A 17,069-nucleotide genomic window follows, 5' to 3' on the forward strand; every position below is an offset into this window, starting at 1 on the left:
AACCTTCAAGGGAAAAATCCATTCATGCATCAGTCATTGTAATTCAGTAATATAAGATACATTATTCTAAAATATGCCATTCTGCATAATATGTAGTCTATTTTTGGTACTTTGTGTATATATCGAAGCCAATACTTTTCTTCTTTACTTCAGTATAAATTAAAATGCATTAATTAATCAATGCAACCTCGCATAAACTCAGAGTATGGTGACGTATTGAGGCCTCATTTACAGAGTAGAGACACAAATAAGAAGGCTAGATAAAAATAAAAAGAATCCAAAAGCAAAGTTACTAAAATAAGAAATATACTATTTCAAATTTACAAACAAATGAGTCAGCTAAAATAAGAACGGATGGGATTAAAATGAAATGAAATTAAAAAACTGAATTCCCCCAAACATATAAATGAGTCCAGCTTTAAATATTTTGCATATTGTTGAACGTTGCAGGTGCACAGTGAGTAAAAATTGACTTTTTTTAAAGCTCTATAAAAATATCCTGCACCTGCTGTGTAGTCTAGTCATTTGAGCGTGTATGATAAGAGCCCATATTTAAAGACTGCAATGAAGTAATATCAGGTGGTAAAAAAAAAAGCAAACAGTAAAGGCCTTATAAATTAATAAAACCCAGTGTCTATCACTCCTTCGAGAGAGGGACCTTAGCATACTGATGAGTACTGCAATTATTACCAACAATATATCTAAATGCAAACAGCGTCAGGGGGCTTAAGAGTGACAGCTGATGCATGCAGGTATAAAATGTCAACATAATCCAGGACTGATAGAAAAATTGCCTCAGTAAGCATTTTCAAAGTACAGCAGGAAACATGATTTATTCCTGTAAAAGAAACCAACTGAATTAAAATGCAGCGCTTAGAACAGACTATGCCTACACTGTGGAATTGGTGTTTTTGTTGAAGTATAAGAGGTTTCCCTGCAGCTCTGGGGACCAGCACAGGCTGATGGTGGAGGCACACTGGTGGTATGGAGGAGCATCCTGCAGTGCTCCTGTCGGCCAGTAGGAGACGCTGCAGTTTCCTCTCAGCCCTTTTAACGGACGCTCCTCAGAGCGGAACATGTCCCTCGTTGGTCAAAGCAACATGGTGTCATCCTGTAGGCAATGTGACTGTAAACAAGCGTCTCACCTCTCAAACCAAAGGTCCCGTGTTTCTGTGTGAGCCGCTGCTGTCTCTAGGGTTTCATGGCTCTGCGGCTTTTTGGACGTTGCCTCAGAGACGCCGCCATCTTGTCCAGGCCGCTCGTCGTGTCTGGTCCACAGGAGTCTGCGTCATGGCTCCTCACTGCAGGTCAGGCACTGAACGGTTCACTACCCCTTAGTTATCACAGTTTGTATCTAATAAAACATGTTCGGTCTTTATTAGAGCGTGACTTGAACACAGAATGTAGAAATTGTGACCTTAAGCTCAGTAGTTAGCCCACTGTCGTCAAACATATCAATGCTGAGGTACATACCTGATGCTAACATGGATAAAGTCTTGTACTGTTTTCAATAAACCTCACTATAATGCCTTTGTCATCTGAAAGTTTGTGTGGGTGAGTAAACACTGTACATACCGAATAAATGGCAGATTGTATAGTTTATCTGAAATGTGAGATGAAAATTTGCCTTAGTATCGCAACTGGTTAAGCTTCAGGCTACCAAACTACACTTTGGTTGAAATTCTGTACTAGATACCAATGTCTCTCTCAGTCATTAACAAAAGACTAAAATCCAGCTATTCATTTAACACCTTTGCACTTGACAGACTGAAAATGAATAAATATAAAAAATACATTTAAAAATAAAAAAAAACCCTATTACGTCTGCACTGCCTGTCTACACCACGATCCTGTTATCACATGTGAACTTCTATGGCTCTTATCCAGGTGATTTTCTCCTGACTACATCGCTTTGGATAGAAGCATCTGCAAAATGAAATTGTAGAATTGTAGAAAAGTTGTGACTTTTCCGTTTGAGAACAGTACATTTTCATCTGTTGCTTCCATATCCCCACCAGTAAAAACAGATTGTTAATAAAAACAGTTTCCTTTTTTAGAAAATATGTTTAAATATTAAAAATTTGGGAGAATTTAGATTCCCTCCAGTAAAAAACAATGTTATTATACTGAGCAAAAAAGGCACTCACAGAGCGCAGTACTCCACCAAGGCTGCTCAGTGGTTGCATGGATGCTGGATGGATGAAATCTTTAAACAGTTTGTGGTCCGCAGCGGGTTTGATTTGTAGTAGGATTGCAATCATGTGATGGTCAGCAGGCAGCTGACGTAGTGTTTCACTTGTTGTCATAGTTACAGTGATGCCATGCCGCATCTGCAATGATACAATAATCTTTAACAAATCCATGGATCCAGACTATAAGCCGCATCACTGCCAAACATCTAAACACTTGATCGTTGTATCATTTTTGACCTTCCCTGAAAATTTCATCCAGATCCATTAGTCTGTTTTTGAGTAATGTTGCCAACAGACAGACAAATATGGAAGCAAATCAGACTCATCAGATTCTGAATTTTAAAAGCTGCTGAATTTCTTACTTTGAATTTTTTTTTGCATCAAAATGATGTATGTGATTTTTCATGCCTGAATTTAGCTCATCAAATTCTAAAAACCAGTTAAAAATTCAGTGTGTTCAAAATTCGCCATCAAAAATTTTTTGCTGTTCACATCCAGGGGACTTAGACATAAATAATCGATCCTGGCCAAAATCAAACAAAACACCCAGCCTTCTTAATAGACTCTTTAGTTTAAAGCTTTGTCATTTTTTTTTCAACTTATCTGTACATTCAATCAAGCAAATAAATGGTCATTGGGAAGAACTGGATGCATTTCTACTCATCTTTATCTGCACATATCAAGACACAAATCCAACTCAGCCATCAGTAAAAGTAAAGCAGCAAACTAAAGGGGTTGGCTGAAACTGCTATTACATGCTAGTAAAACAAATAAGTAAAAATTGTCAGGCTTTTATCTTGAATTGTGTTTGAGATATTGATATTTGAATAGCCTCAAATTTTCAATGTCAGGAAAAAACTACTTGAAACTGAGGCCTACAGTCTGCTTAAAAATTTTTAAGAAAGTATTTGACATACTAAGCCAATATTTCACAATACCATTGACAACACACGGGACAGACGTATTAAGTTCCCGCAAGTTGCAAAGGTGGTCTGGGGGATGTGACCATCTTTGTCACCCAGCTGGTCCTCTCTGAGTGCACAGTTGCGATGTACTGATTCCTGTTTTCTTTTTGTGAGCTGATAAGACGGTGTGTAGTCTGTGTCAGTGCAGGTTGAGATCTGGGGCTGTGGAAAGTCATAGCTTATGATTCAGGTCATTTTCATCAAACTCTCCAGTGATCCCACATGCTCTACTGATCATCAAGTGGAACAAGTGGACCCAAACCATGCCAGAAAAATGACAAATCACCTCACTGCAGGGTGGAAGGGTTCAGGTTGTCCCTTTTACTGGTCGCCGGGCCTGCGGTTGTGATGTCACAAAATTATGCTCATACTAGTGCTGCAACGATAATCACAAACTACAACTGATCGTTTCCATTGTTGTTGTTGTTTTTATTTCTACAAACATTTTTTGTCTATAAAATGTCAATGATGACACTTTTTTGCTTTTCAGTACTTTAAATTGGGATACAAGTATTAGTAGTCATTCCAATGGTATAACTTAGGTAATACCTAAGTTGTACCATTGCACTTTTTGAAGTTAGTCATCTTTTAACCAGCTAACATTTCAAAAAAGAACAAAACATACACAGTACTACCATTGGAATGACTACTAATACTTGTGTCCCAATTTTAAAGTACTGAAAGCAAAAAAACATTTGACATTACCAATGCCATTTTGAGTAAGAATATCTCAGTAACTACCAATATAACCCTGCTGCTTTTTTGTACAGTGATAGAAGACAGATGGAACTGTCTTGTAGAACAATTTGGGGTCTCTGGTACCTGTCCCACACTGAGATTTTTGTCACCAAAAATAGCCAATTAAAATCTCGTCCAACTTTGGGAGCTCTATTTTCCAAACTGAGGGTACCTAGAAAGCTCCAGTTTGCTAAGTTATCACACAAGTTTGTGTAGAATGGGACCCAGGGGTGTTAGAACACTTCTGTGCAGTATTTCTAGTACTCTTAAGGTCCCAAACCCCACTCGTGAGTAGGTATCTCTTAATTTTTAGCATTTTTAGCAAGCCCCCATGGCCTGAAGGTGTAGGGAAACACCTGGGGATGTTTGTGGGGCACGAGCTACATGCAGAGGCCTTGTTTACCAACTCACAGCTCTCTGGTATGTCTAGAGCAGGGATGTCAAACTCATTCCACAAAGGGCCGGTGTGGCTGCAGGTTTTTGTTCCAACTAAGCAGCAATCACACCAGACGTGACTCATTTAATCAACCGATCTCAGTCTCCAGACAGGTGATTGGTCAGACCGTGTGCTGTAGCTATGTTGGAACTAAATGCTGTAGCCTAGAGCACACAGTCTGACCAATCACCTGTCTGGAGACTGAGATCGTTTGATTTAAATGAGTCAGGTCTGGTGTGATGCTGTTAGTTGGAACAAAAACTTGCAGCCACACCGGCCCTTTGTGGAATGAGTTTGACATCCCTGGTCTAGAGGCTGAGAAATAACCACTTAAAGATGCAACAAAAACACTGGCGAGGCTTTATTTATAGCCAAATTCTGAAAATTCAGACCCCACAACTCAGAAACTATTGAGCTACAGGCCTACAATTTTGCATAGAAAGTACTTTTGTGACTGCTCTAATGGGCATGCAAATTTAGGACTAATTTGAAGATGGTGGCAGCAACAACCCCAAGGAATATCTGGTCATTTCACTGAATGACCCTATAGTACATCTACATTGTTCAACAAGTGCTGCTGATGGTCTGTTGTGGAGTAATCTGAAGTATTTTCAGCAGATCTGGTAATTATACAACAATAAATCTGGTCAACTGTCCAATACAGTGTCACTGAACCTTTAAAAACATATCTCTACAAATTGCTCATGTTGTCAAGCCAGCAGCGAAACTCATAGCTAATGTTTAGCATGTCTTCTTGATAAATTATTAATTTAAATAACTGATCATTTTCTGGTGCTCAGTTAATTGTTCCAGCAGTAGTTTTCAGTGAACTATCAATATTTATAGTAATCATAATAATTATTGAAATAAACTAAATAATGTTTTTGCTTCAAACTTTACTGAATTTTCTTCCTGTAAACAAAAATGTTTTCATGTTCGTTATCCCTATCTTTTAACAGCTTTTCTCACTATGAAACAGCAATTTATGTCCTGAATTGTTTACATTATCTAATTGCTTTGCTCACAGTTTTCTTTCGTGTTGTTGCGGTTTGTTTCACGTTACCACTAACTGGAATTAATTACCTTTTGGATCAAAAAGGAAAACATGCTAGCATTACTAGCAGTTTAAAAAATTTCACAAGGCATTTTAAGTTGGGCAGTCTGGGGCACAGCTGTGTAATGCATCTATTGATTTCTAGTTATGTGATTCCCAAAAGTGCTACTTGTTTGGAAGAAGTGTTTCTGTTATTTATTTTATGAAATGTGCTTTTTTGACAAGGAACATTTGAATACATCATTATTCTGTGTCACATTAACTTCAAGTAAGCAGAATCTGTCAGTTGCGTTGTGGCCCTGCTGGCAGCGAAGGTGATGGAGATGTTGCTGTCTTTACAGGAAATGCTGCCTGCAGCCGAGGAAGGAGGAACGGATTTATCTTCACTCCTGCTTGTTTTATTACATCAGAGGCATTTCTCAACAGACTGATGAAAGGCCAAAGCAGCAGCAGACGGCAACATTTAATCGCCTTCCAGCCTCAGTTCCACCAGATAGCGGTAACCGGACCACTGCCTCAGAGATTTGCATCTCTAAACTTGTCTGATCGTTCTGGCCTTGCCTCTTTCCAAAAAAAAATGCAGATATTCTCCTGACAGCAAATCTGATTTTTAGCTCATATTTAAACTGATGTCATTTTTACTGTCTAATGATTCATTTTGTTTTCTTAGGTGAAAAGTTATCATTGTTGCTGAGACATCCAGATCAGCCTGATGACTCCAAGGTTTTGAAAGTGGCTATAATAGGTGCTCCAAATGCTGGGAAATCCACGCTGACCAACCAGCTCCTTGGCAGAAAGGTCTGTGTCTGTCCTATAAGCCTGTGTGCTATGGTATGTTTGTGAAGGAGGCAGTGCTTACTTTGTAAAATCAATGATCGTCTCTTAAAGGTGTTTGCTGTATCCAAGAAAGTACACACCACCCGCTCACGAGCACTCGGTGTCCTGACAGAGAAGGATACACAAATAGTAAGACTCTCTTCACAACCCTTCTGTTGCATTTTATTAATGTTTCCCAAAAGCTGATGCCTTTGTCAATAAATGTGTGTGCTTCTTTGTAGGTTTTACTGGACACTCCTGGTCTCACAACCCCGTCAAAGGTCAAAAGGTAGCTCTCTTATGCAGATATCTGGTGTTATTTAAAGTCTGTAGCCTCCATTGTGGTTGTGTTGTAGGGAGTTATATATGAGTGGATTCTCTGTCTTCACAGACACCAGCTGGAGAAGTCTTTGCTTGTAGATCCTTGGAGTACCGTAAAGAAGCCGACCTAAGTATGATATATTTACTCTGAGTTGTATTTAGTTATTGACAAAACCAGAGCTGCAGTTTTCTTTTTGATGCTGATTTAACATTAGCAATGCTGAGTATGAAAGATTTATAGTTGGAACTGTGTCCATTTGCAGTGGTAATCATGGTGGATGTGGCAGACAGATGGATGTGCAGCAAGCTTGACTTCGAGGTGCTGAAATGTCTGGCCGAGCACCCGCACATCCCAGCGATCCTTGTCCTCAATAAGGTATCCCTTCCCAGAATAATAAATATACACTGGGTACAGTGTCATCAGATACCATTCATATCAACAGAATCTACACAGCTGTACGCACTGTAGAGATTCTTTTGTGGGCCTTATTAAAACCCCCAGTCAGTATTTGTTCAAAATATCCACAGAAGATTCTTGTCTGTACAAAATCTTTTCTGTTCAATAGAGACCTGTTTAACCCTTAATCTGTTGCCCGAGTTCATACTTTGCTAATATCTCTGTGATAAGTGTATGTAGCTGCTCACTGTACAACCGGTCAGGCATTACAACACATTATCACATGTTCTTATAATCCATTAAGGCGCTTTGTGATCTGTCACTGAAGGCACTGTGTTATTTTTGGACACGTTCAAAAATAATGAAAGCAATAATTCAATGTTTTATGTACATATTTATCTTACATGCGTGACTGGGGATCCTTGCTGTATCCCAAACATTTAGAGATCTACCTTCAGAGAGTACTTAATGCCTCAATATAGCAGCTTTCATTGTGTTATGCTACATAAAGATGTGTTCCTACTATGGTCACACTTTGCAAAGTAGCATAAATAAAACACACCAAGACAAAATGTACTTGGAATATAGACAACTGTAATGAAGTTTCACATAGTTTGGTTTGCCCGTGTAACAGAAGGTATTTTTTGTTTTTCACATGAGGTTTGGGGTGACAAATGTAAAGACTAAACTTTTGCAAATCGTTGTTTGTTGTGGAAATTAAATGAGTTGACTTTTCCTTTGAACTTCTTTAGTTACGCTCCACCAAGGAGGTTATGTGACACCCGGCGTTTGTGTCTCGGTCTGTCTGTCTGTCTGTTAGCAAGATAACTCAAAAACGCCTGGGCAGATTCACATGAAATTTGAGGGGATGTAGACTATGGTAAGAGGAAGAGCTGATTTAATTTTGGTGGCAATCTGGAAAAGATTCTGGATCACTTGAATTTTTTAGTATGTGGTCCAAAATAGGACAAAAACATCATAGGTTAATATGTCGTCCAACAATTGGAGCAAGGTGTCCAGATAGCTCAACTGGTTAAGAAGGTGATTCATAAGCAGAACTGTGTCAGAGACGCAGGTTTGATTCCAGCTCATGAATCCTTTACTGCATGGGTTTCCTGTTTTCCTCTCTATCCTTGGCGGAGGTCTGCCGCTCTGAGTGCTTTCTAGTTTTGTAACTGGAATGTGACAGCACTGTGGTGTACATGTTCAAATGGTCCATGCTGTGCTTGTGTCTACATTTATATATGCATTATTATTGTTTTTATATATATCAAGAGAGTTGAGGCTCCAGAAAAATATGGCTCAGACCCCAAACAGTTTAAAACCTTTTTACACTGATAACATCTTAACTGTATATTTTGTCTGATGGTAAAGAATAGCTGCCAATGTTTAGTGTTTATGTCATTGTCAATAAATGTCATTAAAAAACAAAACCAGTTGTTAGTTCATCCCACAGAAGCTTCTGGAAGCGTCTGCCAATACTTAAAAATTGAGGATGTAAAGCTTAATTTTTAAGAAAGACATCATCACAATCATTTTCCAAAAACAGTTAAGAGTCAACTGGCACCACAGTGAGTATTTTGCTGCACAGAAACATTGAGAGAATGTCAAGAGTGTGCAAAGCAGTTATCAAAGCAAAGGACGGCTATTTTGAAGAATCTAAAAATATAAAACATGTTTTGACTTATTTCACCACTTTTTGTTTCCTGCATAATTCCATATGGTTGTTCATTCATAGTTTGATGCTTCAGTTTAGAATCTACAATGTAAATAGGCATGAAAAAAAGAAAAAACGTTAAATGAGAAGATGTGTCCAAACGACCAGATGTTTGCTACACAGCCATACTTGAGGAATCCTTCCTTTGCTGGGTTTTGGTTTCAAAAGATTTGTTGACAGTAAAGAAGTATATTATAGGCCAACACTTTTTCATTCATCAAAAAAAATCTGAATAATGTTTGTGGCTGCATACAAGCTCTCCAATGCTCCCACTGATGTTCTTCTGTCTTTCAGGTGGACCAGGTGTAGGCTAGGACAGGATGCTGGACATCACAAGCACAGCTGACGTGTGAGTGGTGAATGGACATAGAATGCGGGTCAGGCCAGTAATCAAGCCTCCATGGGCTGAAAGAGGTCAGAGAAGGATTCAGAGTTATCGTTTGATGAAGAAACACGGTACACGAGGACAGCACAAGCCAACTCTACACTGAGCAAAGACAGCTGAATGTGCTGAGGAGCCAGCAGGGCTGGCCCTCACTTCAAAGACGTCTTCATGCTGTCCTCTGTGGAGAGAGAGGACGTGGAGACGCTGAAGGTAAACATTCATGGTCACAGCAAGAAGAACTGTGATGTTCACAATGCCTGTTGTAACCCCGTTAAAATAACACCAACCCCTGCTGAAGCTCAAAGAACAGAGACTTCTGTTCTGAACCAACACTCACTGGAAAGCTCAAATGAAAATTTTAAGTCACAGAAAACTAATGAACTCAAAGATAATACTTATAATGAAGGTTTTTATCAACATGCAAACTTTTATATTTGCATAATTTTGGTTAACTGGATATTTCTGTCTTTTCTTGTAGAGGTACTTTATGGTTGCAGCTAAACCAGGATCATGGCAGTACCACAGTGAAGTCCTGACTGATCAGAGTCCGGAGGACATCTGCACCAACACCATCCGAGAAAAGCTTCTGGAGTATCTGCCCCAGGAAGTGCCCTATTCAGATGACACAGGTGACTAGTGAACCATGTTTGCGGGGGCACTCCTAAGTCACAGTGTGATGACAAGCTGACGGCAAACTGTCGACTCCCGTCACATCTCACTGCTGATGCTGTTGCCTATTTAAGGTCCAGCATTCGTTCTATCGTGTTGACGTGATGCAGTTACTGACTCCAGCTCCACCTGCTTCATTTGTGCTTTTCAATGTGCAGGCTTGAGGGTCATTATGTCATTTCAAATTCTGGGTATATTTTCTTTGTTCTTTTCAAGCTGTTTATCATGTTGAACTGTATTTACAGCTATTGTAATATTCCTGCCCCCACGAGTGGAGAATCGCACCAAAACTTAACTGTGTTCTCGATCAGTTACTATCAGGACTGTTGTTATATGGAGTAACTGCTTTGGCTTTTCTAGAGATAAGTACATCTCTAACATAAAAATGTCTCTGTTTTCAGTCTGTTGAACTCTGGCAAGATAGAGAAGATGATCAGCTCGATATTTCTGTGAAACTTTACGCCAAGAAAGAAACTCACGTGGTAAGTGCTGTCACACATTTATGGCTTTTATAACACAGTATGTCCAGCTGCTTGTATAAAATGTCAGTAAGTAAGGTTAATGTATACGATGATGTGCCACAACAATAAAACCACCTGCCTAATAATGTGAAGGTCGCCTTGGTGCCACTAAAACCACTCTGATCCATCAGGGCCCAGACAGGGGACCTTTGTAGGAGTCCTCTGCTGTCTGGGATGTTGGCAGTGGATCCTTTGGGTCCTGTGGATTGTGTTGTGCGGCGTTTGTGGATCAGGCTTGTTCTGATGCATCCTGTGGGTGTTTGATTGGATTGGGATCAAGGGAGTTTGGAGGCCAGGTGAATGGATCGGGCTCTTCATTGAGTTCCTCCAGCTGGTCCTGGGCAGTTTCTACAGTCCTGCTGGGGGGGCTGCTGGTATGGTGGTTGTGCTTTTTCTGGAACAACGTTTAGGTGGGTTATAAATGTCAAAGCAACTTCCACATGAATGTCAGGATTCAAAGGATCAGTGTTAGTAGCTTCACCTGTCGGTGGTTTTAATGTTGTGTCTGATCAGTGTGTATGTCCTCTTTCCTTTCATCCAGTGGCATCATGAGGTCAAACTTTTCATTTGTCCAATATTTTGAACAAACACTGAAAGTGCAGCCTCACAAAACTGCTAGCTTGGCCTTCGCCTGTTCGTCTTGTTTGGCTTTTTTATTGAATTTTGTTTCATACCTGTCTCATTACACCTCCACACCAGTGACAGCCGTGACTGGAGGTGTTTTGGAGTTGTCTATCCGGTTCCTGAGACCCTGAGTTCTCAGGAGTACCTTGAGCTAATTTCTTCAAATTGTGCCCAAACATTCACGTGGACTCAAGAATGAAGAATTTTGAGATCAAAGGTCAGAAAAGACATTTTTGACCATATTTCAAAAACTCATATACTGTATGACATCATTTAACAAAAATGTCTAATAGGATAAAACGATGACGCGATCACACTTCATACCCAAAATATCCAGATTTCACTGTGGCATCATAATGATCTGGTAATTTATTAACATTATAAGTCAGGCACAGAAAGAGAGACTGTGACCCTTTTTTTCACATGGTCCAAGTAGCAACCTCTCAGGGCTAAAAATCTGAAGGCAAGTTGCAAGTGCCAAAAACTGCAGCTCCTTCAATGTTCACTTGAAGCTGGATCTGAAAGCTTCTCAATTCCCATATACTGACATATTAAAATGTCCAGGTTTAATGCAGAAATAGACACATTGACTGCCTGGTACAAAAACGGTTGTCATCTCTGCAGCTAATTTCAACTAGACATCTGAATGGAGGGTAGATTTTGATGTGACTCATCCATTTAGATTGTATTAATTCTTAATATTATGCATAATTAAAGGTTTTTCTGCTCTGAGGTTGGTCACAGGACAATCATGGACCAGAAACAAGGTCCACTCGGGTTCCAACTCTTGTTAGATTAGCCAGAAGTCACTAGGAGTCAGATCCTGCAAAGATGTTGACAGATGGAGCCACAACACTGAACTTCAAAACCACTTTTCAGGAAACCTATTAGTGCTGTCCATCTTTATATGCAGTGTATGATTTGGTCAAATCCCAAATTGAGGACCCAAATCTTGAGAAACCCGGCTTTGAACTGTGTTGATTGAAAGGATCCCCTGTGTTGAAGATGTGTGAGAGGAGTTCACCTTTTAGGATTTGAAGTTTCTCTTCAGCAGAATCCATAATTGAAACATCGTCTACTATCGTGGCTAAAACTTTGTGGTTTATCAGGGTTTTTTTTGCCAAGTTTGTGAACACAGGCAAGGAATCTCTCAATGAGCCTACATACTTCAAAGTCCTCATTATGTTTATTATGTAGTGTAGACATGCATGTAATCTGCAGTTAAACTGGTTGGTGGAGGCATCTAACCACAAGGTAGAAATTGTAGTTTGTTTTACGTACACATTGCGACTGTAACTCTGAAATTTCACTTTAGAGTCATAGAAGAATAGAGCACTTTATCAATCTAACGTGTAATCTGGGTGATTTCAGCATTAATTTAATACTGGTAGAACTGACAAAATGAATGTGGCATGATCGCATTCAAAGAAGTCCAAAAAGTCTCACAACCTGTTTGTCATCACAACCACTACAATCAGATGCTTGTTTTATTTGGCGGCTCCTTTAATAGAAATAGCCCAGTTTGACGTATTATTCCAGACGCTGAGCTCGTGGCTGGCACATGCCTGAAGGAAGTGAAATCTGTACCTCTCTCACTGACACCTGTAGCCTCTGTGATGGCTTCTGATATTTATTTGCCATTCCCCCATATCTCCAAATTCCTTTTTCCTTGTGTTTTTAACTCGTAAATATTTGAACAGCCTTTCTGAAGCATGCATATTTGATGACAAAGAATATTTGAAGCTACATCTGTGGAACTGACGTGTTTCAAGGCCAGTGACCTCCTAGAAGAGTAACTCAGACCAGCACCATTCTCCAGCTTTTGCATTCAGCACAGCATTGACTGGAGAAATGTCGATGGGTAAAACTCCGATCGATGGCTGACCAGTTTCATCTACTTTATGAATAGTTCCTAACACAAAGCTATGTTGTCTGTTTTTCTTTACATAAATCAAAAACTACTTTTCTTTTAAGTTGAGAGTTCAGTACTATCCTTTAGATGAAAACCATGGCTCACACAAAGCCCAGAGAGGTAGAACACATCGAGGTAGAGAATATTCATTTGAATGGTTTAAAAATATAGGAAAATGCATAAGGGACCAACATCTTTCTTCTTTGCCAAGTTTTTTTGTGCTGCAGTCACACAGGATGAAACAGTGAAGACATATTTTACAGTCTTCAGTCAGCAGGGCCATAGTGGGCTTTATCCTTTTATAAGGATGCATTTCATCATCTTATACTAGACCCTCTACACCCTCCAAAAATCCTCAACTCCTATATCTGATGATATCAGAGGCTGTTGTGGACAGGGACCTTTTATTTCTTATCAACCTGTGTTTTCAGTGGGAAAGTCAGCGATTTTAACTCAATAGAGTTTTTGTCAGATTCAATTCATTCTGCTTATGGTCTGGTAACTGTCTGTTCTGTGTGTGCTGGCAAATATCTGGGCTTCATACAGAGTCTGTAAAAGGGAAGCGAACAAAGTGGCTTCAAAACTGTTTCTTTGTACCTCAAGCACAGGACTAGTGGAAAGGGAGCAGGGAGAGTGAGAAGAACAATAAATATGGGACATGCTAAATATGCTAACTAGCTAACGGTCAACATTTCTTTCCCCCAGAATCAGACTCCACTTGTTTTCTCCTTACATCAAATAAAACCTACAGTGTGTTTGGTGTCTGATGTTGCTGTATTTCTTCTACCTGCAGAGGATGGTGATCGGCACGGCCGGCCAGATGGTGGCACGAATTGCCCAAGAGGCGAGTGAAGACCTGAGTAAAATCTACCTGAGGGAAGTAAAGCTGAAGATCTCAGTCAAGCTGAGAAAGTGAAGAGGATGGAAGGACTTTTATGGGGACATTCTGAGGAGGTGGAAACAGATCCTCCTGGATTTGAGATGTATTTTTACTGTGCAAAGGACAGACCTTGAGTTGACTGAGGGATAAGATGTCATCATGAGTGTAACGTGGAGCTGTCAGGTGGCATCTTCAGCACCCACACAACTCTCACTGACCTGTTCTATCTGTAGAGTGGAACTTGTAGTTTGTGTTGTGACTTTTGCATCATCTGTCTTTATGCATCAGCAGCATCCTTTCATACAGTCACAGGAAACATTATTAAACATTTATGTAGAGCTGTTACCTAGGAGATGCTGCTCTGATAGTGGTGGGCAAACATGCTTCAACTTCATGGAGAAGTCTAAATGTTGATTAAACACAGCTCACACAAGTTGCAGAAAAAACTAATGAATTATTGGCTCTTATTTAGCAGTGATATATTTTTGGAAACGAACATGACACAGCCTCTCATCAAATGGATGTTTTGACACAAGTTTGACTGTGTTCATGGCTGAGCAGGTTTGGCGAGCTGGGAAAAGGCCGATGGTTTATCTTTGGCTCTCAGAGCTTTTTACTTGGCCAACATGTAGATAAACTAAAGCAGGACCTGCACAGTCATGTTCACTCAAACGTCCCTGATGCACCACTTTAGCTTTCTCCGCTGCCTTTGAAGTGTGGCCATCCGTCCCTGTGACTCTCACTTTTTGTTCTGCTGCTTTCTTCCTTTTTCCCCCCTCTCTTCTCCCTCTTTACCCAACCACCCTCACCCCTCTTCTCCCTCCCTCTGCTTTTTTGGCTCTTATAAAGCCCAGCTCTGCCCCTGAGGGCTGAATTGTCTCCCTAATGGATGGCAAAATGGAGCACTAACCTGATGCTAAAATGGGTCAGATAATGGTGATTAGATTCCTTCCTGCTGCCTGTGAGTTAACTCAACGGCTACTCTATCCGGGGCATCTTGATGAATAACCAGCAACTGGCCTAAAGCGAGTGAAGGAGGGAGAGGCCTTGAATGTCTCACAGAAGCTGTGTCAGCCCCTCCAGCTTTTTCTGCCTGCTCTCTACAACGTCTGCTTCCCAGTGATTAGACAAGCTGGTTGCACAGCAGAGATCGCCACTTAGACAAGCCAACTGCAGCTCCAAAGTATTAAAGCCGGTGTACGTCAGCCGGCGCGTTAAAGTAATCCTTCAAACACGAGATGTTTAGAATGCTGATACCCTGCTTTAGATGAGGTTGTACCAAAAATAACGAGGCGCTCATTTTTAGAACAGTAAGCTTTATTTTACATGCATCTCAAAACTGGAATCAAAACATGTCTTCCAGAAGCTCATGAATATCACATCAGCCACCAGCTTCTCCTTTTCCTTCCTCGTCTAGATGACATTGAGCGAAGGCCGTATAACCCTTACCATTACTAAAACTCAGTAATGGTAACGGTTTGACGGCCTTCCTCTGCAGCGTGTTCAGTCTTCAGTCAGTCAGGTCTGAGTGTGGCTGATAGCGGCAGGGGGGATGAAACCCTGGATAGTACATCATCTATACTGTAGTGTCTCTTTAATAAACTTACAGTATAAGATGATATCCTGTCCAGGGCACAAGACAAAACCGAGAGCAGTGAGGTCTGGCTGTGTTTGTGATCTGCAAGACAAAGGTAGACGACTCATTAGCGATGCACGCAGAAAAGGTCAAAATGTTAATAGTGTGGAAAACAATGCTATTAGAAGGGAATTCCCTTTTCGTTAGAGGTTACTGTCACCTGCTGCAGCGCCTCGAGGCCTCGCTAACCTCCCACTTCCCACACTCACCTCTTTGCATGCAGTTGTATCTTTCCCTCACATGTGTTGCGTCTGCTTCACGGTCTTCTAACTGGTCTCGATGCTGGTCTGCGGCACTTAAAGGACCCCCCCTGCCTCATTAGCATACAGTGATGACATCTCGGGTGGACCAGACGACACTTTTCCTTATCTGGTTCTGACCTGATTGCCTCTGTCCAGCGATGGTCCACACCCTTACTACACCCGGCTGGACTTTATAGCAAAAACGAACGTGAATCCATTTGTATTTTCACTGCAGATACTGTTCTTTTAGAAGAAATGTAGTGGGCAAACGCAACATAAGCTATATCAGGAAAGAGTTAATTAATTGCCATTTCATTTTCAGGGATTTATAACACCAACTTGCTCTAAAGCTGACATTTAGCAGGAGCAATATAAATACATATTACACATGTTCTTCCACTTTACAGAATTTCCTTCAGTTTGACCTTCATCATACATGGCTAATTAAAAGAACCCAGCAGTCAGCCGAAACACAGTCCCTCCATCATCTTTTAAAAAAGCTTGGAACTTTATCTCACCGTGTGGTAATAAATCTAATGTTCACCATCCCTTCAATCCTCCCAGTCTCACAGCCCTTGGATTTATGTGCGATGGTTTCATGGATTGGAATTTAATACTCCGATATGTCAGCTGATGTCATGTTATCTGACTTATTAAACGCGGTGTATTTCTTTTTCATACGCTCAGCTAGCTTGCAGGATATGGAGAGCTGAGATGTATTTTTTTATTAGATATGTCACATAGACGCCCGCACATCAAATTCACAGCATCAAATTATGGCCGGACTGTGATGGAGCAGGTTACCTGCTGCGGTTTGTCTTTAATCCCTGACAGTTTGGCTACATCCCTTAAAAAATAGCTGTTTTTGTGGCGAAAAGGAGTCCTCCTGCGGGGTTTTAGCTCCACCGCCTTCTTCTCGACACTCACTGAATTCAAATTTCAAAATTGCTGCTTGTTAAGTGGTAAATAAACATGATCAGAGCCATGTAGTGCAGGATGTACACTAGAATACATAATGTAGTTACATCGTTTTTAGGTATTGTGGCTCCTCTTGCAGCACTGATAAATATAGAAACATTCACAGTACACTCACGTCTTCACTTACAGCACTATTTTAATGTCAACTTCATTTATCACAATTATATTCTGCATGTCTACCTACAGAAGCAAGGGCTGTGATGTTTAATATTAAAGTCCTGTAATTCAATTCTATTCTACTGTGTGGATGCTCTGTATGAACCCTGACATGTTTTTTTAGGACGTTGCCATGGGAACACACTCCCTAGTTAGGGCGTGGGATCTGGTTTGGGGTGTGAGAGGTCCTCCTGTAGGCGCAGATAAAGACGGAGGTAGGACTATCTGGGTGGTTTGTTTTGCTCCCAGCTCTTTATCTGCTGCAGAAATGCTTCTGCTCCGTCTGCAAGTTTGCATTTGCATTCGTAGATAAGTTTGAGGAGGACGCTGCGACAAACTGGCTCTATCCAAATCAATCAGAGAAGCTTGCTGGGTGTTTAGTTAACCTGTTTGCTGTTAGGTGAAAGAAAATAGAAGATTTTTTTTTCTT

The 17,069-nt window shown here is 40.5% G+C and overlaps 1 protein-coding gene across 1 annotated transcript; it reads left to right on the top strand.

The window, feature by feature from the left end:
- Positions 1-939: 939 nt before the first annotated feature.
- Positions 940-16,717, top strand: eral1 (Era-like 12S mitochondrial rRNA chaperone 1). Its single transcript, XM_051937509.1, is given in 12 exon segments — positions 940-1,307; positions 5,727-5,833; positions 5,836-5,884; positions 6,056-6,183; positions 6,274-6,351; positions 6,444-6,490; positions 6,593-6,633; positions 6,636-6,653; positions 6,786-6,898; positions 8,931-9,231; positions 9,500-10,172; positions 13,541-16,717. Coding segments are annotated over 10 exon segments (702 nt in total). The 5' UTR covers positions 940-1,201; the 3' UTR covers positions 8,946-9,231; positions 9,500-10,172; positions 13,541-16,717.
- Positions 16,718-17,069: the final 352 nt, after the last annotated feature.

This window comes from Acanthochromis polyacanthus, chromosome 17 (assembly GCF_021347895.1).
Source record: "Acanthochromis polyacanthus isolate Apoly-LR-REF ecotype Palm Island chromosome 17, KAUST_Apoly_ChrSc, whole genome shotgun sequence".
Taxonomy (NCBI): domain Eukaryota; kingdom Metazoa; phylum Chordata; class Actinopteri; family Pomacentridae; genus Acanthochromis; species Acanthochromis polyacanthus.